This window comes from Trichogramma pretiosum, unplaced genomic scaffold (assembly GCF_000599845.2).
Source record: "Trichogramma pretiosum strain Unisexual culture from Peru unplaced genomic scaffold, Tpre_2.0 scaffold5, whole genome shotgun sequence".
Lineage (NCBI taxonomy): Eukaryota > Metazoa > Arthropoda > Insecta > Hymenoptera > Trichogrammatidae > Trichogramma > Trichogramma pretiosum.
Window position 1 is genome coordinate 1,010,120 of NW_019641672.1, and position 11,064 is coordinate 1,021,183.

Here is an 11,064-nt window from a genome sequence, read left to right on the forward strand (position 1 = left end):
AGATGTCCGCGTGAATGTTTTCGCGGGAAAAAGTTTCAGATTTAAAATACATACATTTATATTTCAATTCTATTTTTCAATTAATAATCATTAAAATTCAAAATGTAACTTATTTTTATCCACAGTATTACGTTTCGTAATTGAATCGATAGTTTTAACTATTATTCTTCGGGGATCTTTGGCATCTTAACTCTGAAAACGCAACTTTTATGCAACTACTGTGAAATATCTATGTACAGGAACATTTTCAAGACGGTAATTTGAAATGAACTAGGGTACGTTTCTATAAAATCTATTTATTTTACATGTAGTTAATATGTATCATACATCGCTATAAACTATGGCAAATATAACTTTTTGCAAACACGAGGAATATAACGCAAGAAAAGGTGGAATCAACGGTCGTTAACGCGCTCGACCAACAAGTATACAACTTTTTCATTTGTCATTAGCGGCCGAATAAGCGGCTGCAGCTTCGTAACTCTGCTCGTCGTAAGTCGTCGCCGACGCCGAACCGTCCGGATCGTAGCCGTCCACGCCGTAGTGCTGCTCCTGCTGTCCCGCGACCTGCTGCTGCTGCTGCTGATCGTAATCGGCTTGGGCGTAATAGTCCGGATACTGGGCGGGATCGTAGTCGGCGTACTGCTCGTACTGCTGCGGATCGTAGTGCTGCTGATTGACGGCGTACTCGTCGCCGTAGGCCTCGGGCTGCGCCACGTAATCCAGAGGTATGTTCTCGTCCTCGAGGGCGACGTCGTCGCTGTGTATGGCGTACGGGTCGTCGTCGTCGTTGCTGATCACGTCCTTGGACGTGTCCTCCAGCGTAGTCGGGGCGGAAAATTGATGCTGCTGTCGCAAGTCCAGTTCCGATGCTTGATCGAGGTCCTGGTCGTTGTCGCCGGGATCGTTCGCGTCGTCCCGATCGTCGTCGTAGTTGTCGTCGACGCCGTCGCCATCGTCCTCCTCGATGCTATATAAACCCGACGGCGGAGTTTTCTCCTTGCTGAATACGTTGCTCGGCCGGCTGTGCTTGTGATGTTCTTCTAGTAGGTGTAAACAATAATCGACCAGTATTTGAGTAACGAGATTTGAACATTTTTCAATAGGAGGCTTTACCTGTTGTGCAATCCTCGATCTCTAACGACTCCTTCATTTTATTCGATAAATATTTTATGTTGCTTTGAAGATCGGCCATTTCTTTCCTAATGAAGCAAGATATACAATCGAATTTCCGTTAGAGATAAAAGTGATTCTAATTGCTTGATAATGAGTAACAAGAAAAATTTATCAAAAGATTATCATCAAAGCTACGACAGAATTAATTTGAAGACAAATCAAAAGTCAATGTTAGTTAAGCACAAACAGCTTACTTTATTCCAAAAGATTGTTAAGTATTAAAATAGAAAAAGGAAGGAAAAAAAAAGATAGTATATAAGAAAAATGCAGATACTGAGAGACTTTAATAAATTGTTGATAAAGATTTAAACTACTGGATTAGGCACCTTTGAGGGGGTATCCGATTGAGCCTGCAATAACTTCTTTTTCGGTATTACTTTAACTTTGAGATCGACCTTAACACGGCGCTTCTTTTGCGATGGCATCAAGGCAGCCGCATCATCGTCGTCTACTTGCTCGGTGACCCCCCCTGCTAATTACACATTTTATAGCTTAGCTATCGTACTCGGCTCTATTGTGTAGCTCTCGTTGACAATTCTTTCTTTTTCTTTAGACAACTACTTGGTAGGTGCACGAGAAAGGATGCGTTTGTTCTACAAGCTTATTTAAAATAGATCGAGAAATTATTTGTGCGAGATCGGTGCGATATTACATAGTTTTACGTCCAGCCGAAAGTTCATAGCGGTTTTTTAGCGTAAAATAAAAAGTAAAACGTATAAGAGTCTAAACGTCTTGGAAGAATCACGAATCGCCTGACTGCGAAAAGTTGCGATCGACTCGTCGTCAGGAGACTCGTTTCTTCTTCGTTTTCTTTAGTTTTAAATTAAACATTTTATAGTCCAAGTACTTGTGTTTCTGGTCGTTAGCTTCCAAGCGCTGTGTGAGAGATTGGCATTCGGCAGTCAGTCGCGTGACGAGCGATGCCTGTTTGCTCAACGAGTCTTCGAGTGTGGCGACCGTTTTAGCTATTCAATCAAATAGAGAGAAAAGAGAGACAAAACACGTCAGTTTCGATTCGAAACGTTTGGCCAAAAAAATTTGATACCTGCTGCTCGTGCGCTAGGCAGAGTGTCGGTTTTTATACATATGTATATAATTTTCTTTTGTTTTCGTGACAAAAAAATTCGTTCAAACAAGCCGATGTCTCACACCACGTATTGACATGTATATATATTTACAGATTTCATTATGTACAATTAAAAAAAGCTCAAGCAATTCAGTCGTTTTAAACTTTTACAACTCGCGTGTCGTATCGGATTACAGTATATTTATTCGAGTTCTTCAACAGTTTCGTAATTATACGTAAAAAAAAAAAGAAAAGAAAAAAAGGAACAAGGTCAACGGACAATGTACCTAACATACACAATACAGCCACATAATATAAACAAGTGTATACCGGAAATACGTATGCAAAATGGGTTAAACAGCCGGCGGTTATCGGTCACTCACCCTGTTTGCTCTCGAGATCGAGTATCAAGGAAGCCAACTCCTTGTCCTTGTCGCCGTTCTTGCTGGCGGGCTTGTCGACGACAGCCTTCAGGGGCTGGCCAGCGCCCACCCGAGTCTCGCCCATCAACTTACTCATGTTGATCTGCGAGCAGAGAGGAGAGCAAAGTGAGCTTCAAATTTTTCAATTGCCTCGATATTTGACTAACTTCTTTCTCGAGGGCGGCTATCTCCTCGGTCAGTCGGAGATTTTCGCGGCGCGCGTGCACGAGATCCGCGTCGGCACGCTCCAAACGGCCCTTGTACGAGTTGAGCTCGCCCTGCATGCGCGCCTGCTCCTGCTTGGCCTGCCTCTCGCTGCGCTCGGCCCGCAGCTGCGCGGCCGACAGCTCCTCCAGGGCGGCGTCCTTCTCGGCGAGAACCTGTCCGAGCTCCTCCTGCACTTTGGCTATAAAAGCGCGCCGTGAAAATAGTTGTTGTTGTCGTTCGTTTTCTTCGACAGTCACTCACCGGTTTTGTTGAAAAAGTCGGCTTTGAGCTCGTCGACGAGGGCAGCCTTCTGTATCAGCTGCTTCTTGAGCTCGGCGATGTCCCACCTCTGCTTCTCGGACTCGAGGTGGGACTTGCTGGCGGCCTCCCAGTGCGAGGCCATGTCCGCCGAGAGCTGCTCCATCTGCTGGCTGAACTTCCTCTCGGCCAGCTTCTTCTCCTCGATGCAGCGCCGATTGGTCTCGTGGAGGGCCTCCCTAAGCTTGTCCTGCCTGCGCTCGAGCTCGTCTCTGAGCCGTTTGACCTCGAGCTCGGCCTGGCTCTTGTCGATCTCGGCCTGCTGGGCCAGCTCCAAAGCCCGCCTGCTGCGCTGCTCCACCTCCACCTCGTGCGCCCTGATCCTCGCGAGCTCGCGCTGCAGCTCGTCCGCCCGGGAGTCGAGTTCGCGGCGCTCCCTCAGGGCCCGCTCGAGCTCCAGGTGTATCTGGGCGTCGTCGCCGCCCCGCTCGGCCAGCCTGCCGAGGTTGCGCTGGTTCTCCTCGCGGGCCTTGCGCAGCTCCAGCCGCGTCTGCGTCAGCTGCGCCTCGAGCTCGCTTATGCGCGACTCGAACACGATGCTCGGGCCCTCGAGCTGCTGTCCCAGCCGACCCGACGTCGACGAGGTCAATTTGGGCGAGAAGTCGTCGCGCTTCGTGAACTGATCGTCGAGGCAGCTGCTGCTCGTGGCATAACTGCCACCGCCGTCCAGCAGGATCGATTTCACCTGCAAGCTCGACGATTTGTTGTTCGACGCGCCGCTCTTGTCTTGCAGCGCCTCGTTTTCCGCGATCACCTGATTTTTACAATATATAAAATATCTTTATAAAATATCGACGCTTTCGGTATTACGCGTTATACCTCTTTGACTTTTTCCACGAGGTTCTTCAACTCCTCCCGACAGCAGTGCGACTCCCGCTCCAACTGCTCGATGTACTCCTCCTGCCTCTCGATGAAGGACGTCAGCTCGGCCGGCGCTGGTACGACGGCGTGCGATCTCGTCGACGGATACGAGTTGTACTTGGCGCCCCCGCGAACGGGCTGCAGAGTCATCACGGCGCTCTGGTCGGCCCGTTTCGACGCGGGCCCGTCGGTCGCCGGGACGAGACTCGTCAGGCTTTGCGCATCCGCTCCCGTCCCGTCGTCCAAGTACTCGTCTTGCTGCTGCTGATCGTCTCTGTAGTAGCGCTTTCCCGAGAGCATCGCGTTACTTTTAGACATGGATGAAGCATTCGTAATCAGCGTTAGATTGATTTTGCAAACGATAAAAAAAATTGAGGAGAGGAGAGAATCATTTTCATTACGAGTGCGACATTTTCGGGGCGTAGGATTCGGCCAGAAGATATTTGAGCTTGGCCACCGCCTCGCGATACGCCATTTCCGTGTGATTGGGATACTTTCTGCGGATCACGTCCATTCTGCTGCTCGTCGTCGATCGCCTGTTTCAACGAATAAAAGTACAGAAAAAAAGTATATAGAGAGCCAAGTTTTCGCGTTTCAAGCACTCCAGCTATAAATTCTTTGGCGGTGCACACAAGGCACACACACAGACAGTTTTCATATGCAGGCATGTGTATATATCTGTATAGGCACGTCGCCGTATAAAGTAAGAGAGAATCGAACAAACTTTTGCGGGCGGCCGCTCCGCAAGCTGAGCTTTTGCACACACACGGGAAGCCGAAACGATTTAGATGCGCAGATATATAACTATACGAGCGAGCTGAAACGGGACACGCTCGCGGGCCGCGCCGATCCCGACGAAGTAGCTGCAAGTGCACGCACACGCTAGAGCTTTCGAGCATTTTGCATAATGATACGGTGCTTCTTTCGCGATTCTATAACGCGTGTGCGGTACATCTTCGCTTTAAAGAGTCGAGTCGCTTTAAATAGCTTTTCAATCGTTTCTCTTTTTACGCTTAATGAAAGTAATAATTTTATTGGCGTCTGAAAATAGCACGATATCCTTTATTTTTGAGCTTTTTCGTCGTACGTGCTGCTAGCGCAAACTGTACCATTAATTTTACACGTAATTTTGTACGTATATAAAATACACACTGCCGCATGTCCAAGAACAAAAAGTTTCGACTTGTCACGAGGGTGAGCGAATGATTCACGCTAGTCCAAGAACAGCCGAGGCCCCGTATGCTATTATATACATCATTAAATATTCACATACGCGCGCTGGTGTCCTTATCGCCTCACGAGTGCGTTCAATACCTGCTACTACTACTACTACTACTACTACTACTACTGTGTGGGTGCGTAAAACTTACACTCTTATATACAAGTAAAGCACGTGTTTTTTTAAACAACTCGACGACAATTATTAAAATGAAATTTTTCACAGCGGCGAAGTAAATATAATTGCTATTCTTCGTACGCCCTCGGCACGTCGAAGCCGTCGATCGCGCGAGTCGAACGTGCAAGAAGATGAGATTATAGACCTTGGTACCTGGTCCTCGTGCGTCTGAAGCCGCCGCTACCAGGCGAGCAAAGCGCGAGGCCCGTTGACGAGACGGCGAGCTTGGAAGCCGGGCGGACGTGACCGGTGCACCTGCTGCTGCTGCTAATGCTTTTGTTACTGCCGCTCCGATTCGTGCAGCCACTGCCCGCGGACGGATTGTAAAAGAGTCGGCGTCTGCAGGCCGAATGCAGATTGGTCGGCGGCAGTAGTAGCTGCTGCCTGCCGCCTGTACTACTCGCCGGTCGCCGCGGACTCGTAAGTATGATCGGCGAAGATAGATAGGAGGCGGCGTGGGGCGATTGCACGGGCCGATGAACGCAGCAGCAGTTCCACCACCTCGACATCTCACCCTCGCGTTATAGACTGCCAGTCAGTCGGGCCGCGGAGGGTTCGAGCTTTATGCGAGACAACGAGCCTGCACACACACACACACACGTATTGTATATGTACACCTTCGAGCCTGCTACCAGCCAGAAAATCGATGGGCCGTAATATAAAGTCCAACTTGCGCCGTGTCTCTCTATATACAGCGCTTTAGCTAGCTAGCTAGCTAGCGTGGCAGCGGCATTTTACATCGCGCGTCGCGTGCCGTCCTGCGCTTTCGCGTGCGTGATCCGCGCGGGCACGCGAAACCGAATTGCGCATACGTACTTACGCGAGCTCTCGGAAGCACATCGCGGGCAGCGAAAGAATCGGGCACGCTTTCGTATACTTGCTTGTTCTTCCACGAGCTTTAATTCATAACACTTTGGAATCGTTGAAAACGATATTGCTATTTGCTACAGAGCCCCGACGTTTTCGCAACGCTTCCCTTACGAGATCTACCTGTTCGGTGTCGCTTTGCGTATTTACAAACATTCATAAGTACAGGTCTTGAAAGATTTATAAAATTTTATTTACAATTTATATTAATCATTTTCTTTCAAATACTGTACACGAGTATTTTTGGTATTTACATGGTAACGATTTCTTAACAGAGGCAATCATTTTTTGTCTGTTTTGTTTTTTCAAGCATTTGAGGCGATGTTATCATCTCGAGGAGTTTCTGCACCCTCGAGACTATTGTAGTTTTCATTAGATGAGTCGGTAGGTGTTTTTCTACAAAGAGTCATTACGAGTCCGAAAATCGCCGCTCCACCGCACACGTAGACTAATATGTTCTTGTAGTAATTACTGCAGTCACCGCTGGTACAATGCCTGAAAATAATCACATATCATTTTATAACATGAAATTTTATTGTAGTTTAAAAATCATTTAATTATAATTTTTTGAGCGATGCATAGGAACCAATTAAACAAGAGTTATATTTCATTTCTCCGTAAATATATGTGCGGGCACCAATGAACTAGTCTCAAATATCGGTACATATAGTGAAGGCATTTGTATTGATCAAACGAGTACTAGATTTTATCCTTATACGTGACGATAGATAGATATATTTATTGCGCTAATAAATAAAGTCATTAAAAGCCCGAAATATTGTGCAGTTATTTCTGTGTCAAAAAGGCTGTTGCAGTCCTTGACTTTCGATACAGACACGCAGAGCTTTTAATTACGATAACACGCAGTCTAGTTATAATGATTCTTTAAAAGCTATTGCCTTGAACTGCGATAGTATGTAATTAAATTTGTACGAAAAAAGTACTTTTTTATTTATCTAAAATCGTGTGTACTAGTAATTATTACTTTAAATTTTTGGGTTTAAAATTAGATCGGCATTGAACATTTTTTTCATCGTTGAAATAGAACGCTAAATTAAGCTTTGTTTCGGGAATCAAACATGATTCATTAATCGGACATTTTCGGGGGATAATAATTATTACTTAAATTACAGGTTGGAACAACTTACATATATTGGATAGCCATTACAGCAATACCGTTGGATAACTTATCTGCAAAACTCATAATTCCATAAACAAAAGCACCATTTTCTATACCTTGCCCAATATAATCTGCTGTTATTGCTAAACTGGTAACAAGCATCATGGAACCTCCACCACCTGAAATATTTTAAATTTTTCATTTGATTTTATTAAACTTTTACAATTTTTAAAAAGATATAATTACCCAATAATAGAGAGCAAGGATATATAAACAATGTTTTCAACTGTTCATATGGTACAAATAAAATTCCTGCACAAAAGCTTAATCCCATTAAAGCACCAATCAAATAAGCAATTTTTCTACCACATTTTTTATTGATCCATTGAATGGTGAATGAAGCTTTAAAACAACTCAAATACATTATCAATGGAATAATAGCTAAAGCTGTTCCAGGCATCTTCAGTGTTTCATGTAAATACAAAGGTACATATGTTTGAGTCAAATTTACAAACAATCGGGTTGGCATGTAAATTAATGCAACTTGATACAACTCTGGGTCTTTAAATAGAGCCAATGGTGATGGTATAGGTTGTGGTTCTTGAGAAGTATTATCTAAAAAGTGAATTACCATCAAATTAAGTTCTTGACAAATTTTTTATAAATAATTGAAGTATCATATCATACCTAATAGTCTGTTTAGTTTTTTTTCTTTCACACATACATGAAAGATAATGGTGAATAATAAACCAATACCCATACCAATAAGAACAATTTGTTGGAATTTATGTGCATCTTTAGGACCTATTTGTTGAAGTGTATCTTCACTAGTAACACGAAGAATTGCCCATGTTATTACGTACATTAGCACATTTGACAAGACTGTAAAACTATATCTAAACAAATATAAAATACATTTATTAATAAAAAATTCTCAAATTTAAAAAAAGATTTAAATAATAGTTACCGAATAGCTGTGAGATGAGTCCGCTCATCTCTCAATTTTGTTAGGTCTGGAATTAATGATAGGTGGGAAATTTGTACAGAGGCCCAACCAAATTGAAATATAATTACAAAAGCAGAATAGTATATAAGTTGTGCCCATTGATGAGATCCTTCACAGCCAAGGCATTGACTAAAAATGAATGGAAATGTTCCCAACACACAAATAGTTCCTAAAATTCAGTTTAATAAAAATAAAATCAATTAATTGCTTTATTTTCAAATAAAATAAAAAAGTATTACCAGTTAAATGCCAAGTTTTTCTTCTTCCATATCTACACAACCAGAAATCGTCATTCTTATCTGAATGCAAACCCACAAAAGGTGTTGCAAGTGCATCAGCGACTTGTCCAATAAGTAATATCACACCAGCATAGACAGGGCTAAATTCAAGTACAAGATGAAAATAAACGAGTAGATAAGTAAACCACATAGATGCACAAACGTCATTCAAAACGTGTCCGACTCCGTAAGCCACTTTAGATTTGTACGATAATCTAACATTATTTGCGCTAGATTCATCGGTATTTGCATCCTCGGTAGTATTGTCCATTTTAAAAGAATTTTTATCAATGCAAAATCAATTATCTGGATAAAAATAAAGATACAAGTTATCAAAACGTAAAATAAACAATGTGACAGCGATATCAATAGTAAATAGAGTAACAGGTGTCTGCTTGGGTCATTTAAAAAGCAAGCAGAGATCGAACTAACCTTTTCTTCTGGACACTTCAGCGCAGCATCCAAACTATCCAAATCTCATAAAGAGTCGCACTGATGCTCGTTTTAGAAAAATAATCATTAGTCAGCAGTATGTTATTATCTGCAGTTATATAGATCAGTTTGAACAAGTGTCATCGCTGCGAGTCCGTCAAATCAAAATAGCAGCTGCATTGTATGATGCACAACTTGTCATTTACTCATTCCATTTACATTAGTTCATGTCACACAGACACTGCAAAAACAGTCAATTTTACGATAAAGTGACCAGTGATTCTTCCTGCGTTAATCCATCAAATGAATTATCTTCTCGGATTAAAAAACCACATTTCTTCGCTCCTTTTATTAAATGGTTTTCAGATCAACATTCAAAAATTGAAAATCAAAATAATCAGAATTTTATTTTTTAAATAAGTACTAGAACTAGACCAATCGAAAGTTGTAAATAAATTAAATAAAAAATTTTCAATTCCATTTATGATGTATAGAAAAAAATTTATAAAAAATTCGAGTGCTTTAGATCTGTCTCTTAAAAAAAATTAATATTGATATAAATAAAGCATAGAGAAAATTTGATGTCATCTTGTAGGATCTATGAAATAATTTAAAAAATATGGAATGTATAATACAATTATATTTTTTTATCAATCATGAAGTAGAGTAAATGATCAAGTCTCTAAATACAACAAAAATTAACATTATCCTTACTCACTGTACAATATCTGGTGTCTGAACATGGTATTCATATTAAAAGATTACTTTTCACTTATATCTGAATGAACAATAAATTTTTCATGCACGGGTAAAGAACATAGATTCATTTAATCAATAGAAACTATGGTTTTTAAAAGTTTCATGGTAGATGGTTTGTCTAATACAATGTCATTAAAATGTTTTTATATATAATCTTATCTCTTAGACCCAGAATGAAAATTATTCTTTATAATTTCAAGAATTATAAGTTGATTGAAGTATTATAGATACATTCAGCAAAAGATAGAAGTACTTTGGTTATTTCATTACTCTTCTATCTCTGAACAACCAATTTCACAATGAAACTCGGTACACTTTTATTTTTTATACAAATCATTAGGGCTTAATCAAGTTTTAAGTAAATAAACTATTTGATGTATGCAAGTGAAAAGTTTTTTTCACTCTGAATAAATAATTTGATAAACTTTTATCCATGACACTCAACTTTCAACATTCAACTCTTAACAATTAAACAGCTAGCGATGATCTTGAATTAACATAAAACTGATAACCAGAAAACAAGAAAGTAAGCACATAAATGCAAGCAGCTATCCAGCAGTTGAAGGCATTTGCATCGTAACCACGCTTCATTTCTACATAAAATTGTGCTACGTCTAGGACTTCTTGTTCTTCCAGATGAATGTCTTCTATAAGAGCTACACTTCTGAAGAAGAAGAATATTCCCATCAAAGCCTGAAAGGAGAAAAAATGAAAGTTATTAAGATGAAATAGGGTCTTGACAAGTGAAGCAGAAGCTAAATATTCTTACAAGTTGTATGACACCCCAGGCTGAGATAACTAAACCGCACAAGGCATATTTAGGGCCGCAGACCTTCATCTTCGCTTAGGGATTCGTTTTGACACTAAAATTGAACGAAATTAATCGAAAATCTTAAAGTATTGACGAGAGAAACGCACGCCCACACGCACAACACTCGACCAGACGAACTTGTGACGATCAGCGGATCTAGTCATATGATCACAAATCGACCGTCGTAAAGCTGGCACTTAGCGCAAGGCAACAAGCAGCCTGCCTATCGAGCTTGCGCAGACAATTTCAGAGCGCTATCTATATATCTTGCTTTGTATATAGCTATATGTCTTATCAGGAGCGAATTGAAGTCGGTCGCCGAGTAATAATCATGTATCTCGAGTT

General features: G+C 41.7%; 3 protein-coding genes across 7 annotated transcripts; all 3 read right to left on the reverse strand.

The window, feature by feature from the left end:
- Window positions 1-339: 339 nt before the first annotated feature.
- On the reverse strand, window positions 340-6,275 carry LOC106650369 (serologically defined colon cancer antigen 8 homolog). Of its 4 annotated transcripts, none has more exons than XM_023460506.1 (9): window positions 6,267-6,275; window positions 4,452-4,586; window positions 4,009-4,357; window positions 3,133-3,943; window positions 2,832-3,070; window positions 2,626-2,767; window positions 2,024-2,141; window positions 1,117-1,202; window positions 340-1,043 (listed from the first exon to the last, which is right to left on the reverse strand). In XM_023460506.1, exons 2-9 carry the CDS (start codon window positions 4,562-4,564, stop codon window positions 439-441), a joined length of 2,463 nt encoding a protein of 820 aa, XP_023316274.1. In that variant the 5' UTR covers window positions 4,565-4,586; window positions 6,267-6,275; the 3' UTR covers window positions 340-438. The 4 variants fall into 4 exon arrangements, with proteins under 4 accessions (XP_023316274.1, XP_014223810.2, XP_014223811.1 ...); XM_014368324.2 differs by lacking the exon at window positions 6,267-6,275 and adding an exon at window positions 5,600-6,040; XM_014368325.2 differs by lacking the exon at window positions 6,267-6,275 and adding an exon at window positions 5,592-5,668.
- A 190-nt stretch (window positions 6,276-6,465) lies between these two features.
- LOC106650414 (major facilitator superfamily domain-containing protein 12-like) lies at window positions 6,466-9,598 on the reverse strand. 2 transcript variants are annotated; one of them, XM_014368395.2, is made up of 7 exons: window positions 9,150-9,598; window positions 8,679-9,023; window positions 8,401-8,608; window positions 8,121-8,329; window positions 7,680-8,048; window positions 7,462-7,612; window positions 6,466-6,808 (listed from the first exon to the last, which is right to left on the reverse strand). In XM_014368395.2, the coding sequence occupies exons 2-7, from the start codon at window positions 8,986-8,988 to the stop codon at window positions 6,619-6,621; spliced, it is 1,437 nt and encodes a 478-aa protein (XP_014223881.1). In that variant the 5' UTR covers window positions 8,989-9,023; window positions 9,150-9,598; the 3' UTR covers window positions 6,466-6,618. The 2 variants fall into 2 exon arrangements, with proteins under 2 accessions (XP_014223881.1, XP_014223882.1); XM_014368396.2 differs by lacking the exon at window positions 9,150-9,598 and having other exon boundaries at window positions 8,679-9,106.
- Window positions 9,599-9,769: 171 nt separating this feature from the next.
- Window positions 9,770-11,057, reverse strand: LOC106650352 (ribonuclease kappa-B). The gene is made up of 2 exons (XM_014368298.2): window positions 10,678-11,057; window positions 9,770-10,601 (listed from the first exon to the last, which is right to left on the reverse strand). The coding sequence occupies exons 1-2, from the start codon at window positions 10,744-10,746 to the stop codon at window positions 10,377-10,379; spliced, it is 294 nt and encodes a 97-aa protein (XP_014223784.1). The 5' UTR covers window positions 10,747-11,057; the 3' UTR covers window positions 9,770-10,376.
- Between the last annotated feature and the right edge of the window lie 7 nt (window positions 11,058-11,064).

What these genes read in the sequence shown, in the direction of transcription:
- LOC106650414 (XM_014368395.2), bottom strand. Translation starts at nt 8,988, where the DNA reads ATGGACAATACTACCGAGGATGCAAATACCGATGAATCTAGCGCAAAT. An exon ending in ACTCATCTCACAGCTATTCG is followed by an intron (nt 8,330 to 8,400) that starts GTAACTATTATT and finishes ATATTTGTTTAG; the next exon opens with ATATAGTTTTACAGTCTTGT. An exon ending in AAAACTAAACAGACTATTAG is followed by an intron (nt 8,049 to 8,120) that starts GTATGATATGAT and finishes TTCACTTTTTAG; the next exon opens with ATAATACTTCTCAAGAACCA.
- LOC106650369 (XM_014368324.2), bottom strand. Translation starts at nt 5,955, where the DNA reads ATGTCGAGGTGGTGGAACTGCTGCTGCGTTCATCGGCCCGTGCAATCG. An exon ending in GCCCCGAAAATGTCGCACTC is followed by an intron (nt 4,358 to 4,451) that starts GTAATGAAAATG and finishes CATGTCTAAAAG; the next exon opens with TAACGCGATGCTCTCGGGAA. An exon ending in GATCGAGGATTGCACAACAG is followed by an intron (nt 1,044 to 1,116) that starts GTAAAGCCTCCT and finishes TACACCTACTAG; the next exon opens with AAGAACATCACAAGCACAGC.
- LOC106650352 (XM_014368298.2), bottom strand. Translation starts at nt 10,746, where the DNA reads ATGAAGGTCTGCGGCCCTAAATATGCCTTGTGCGGTTTAGTTATCTCA. An exon ending in CCTGGGGTGTCATACAACTT is followed by an intron (nt 10,602 to 10,677) that starts GTAAGAATATTT and finishes TTCTCCTTTCAG; the next exon opens with GCTTTGATGGGAATATTCTT.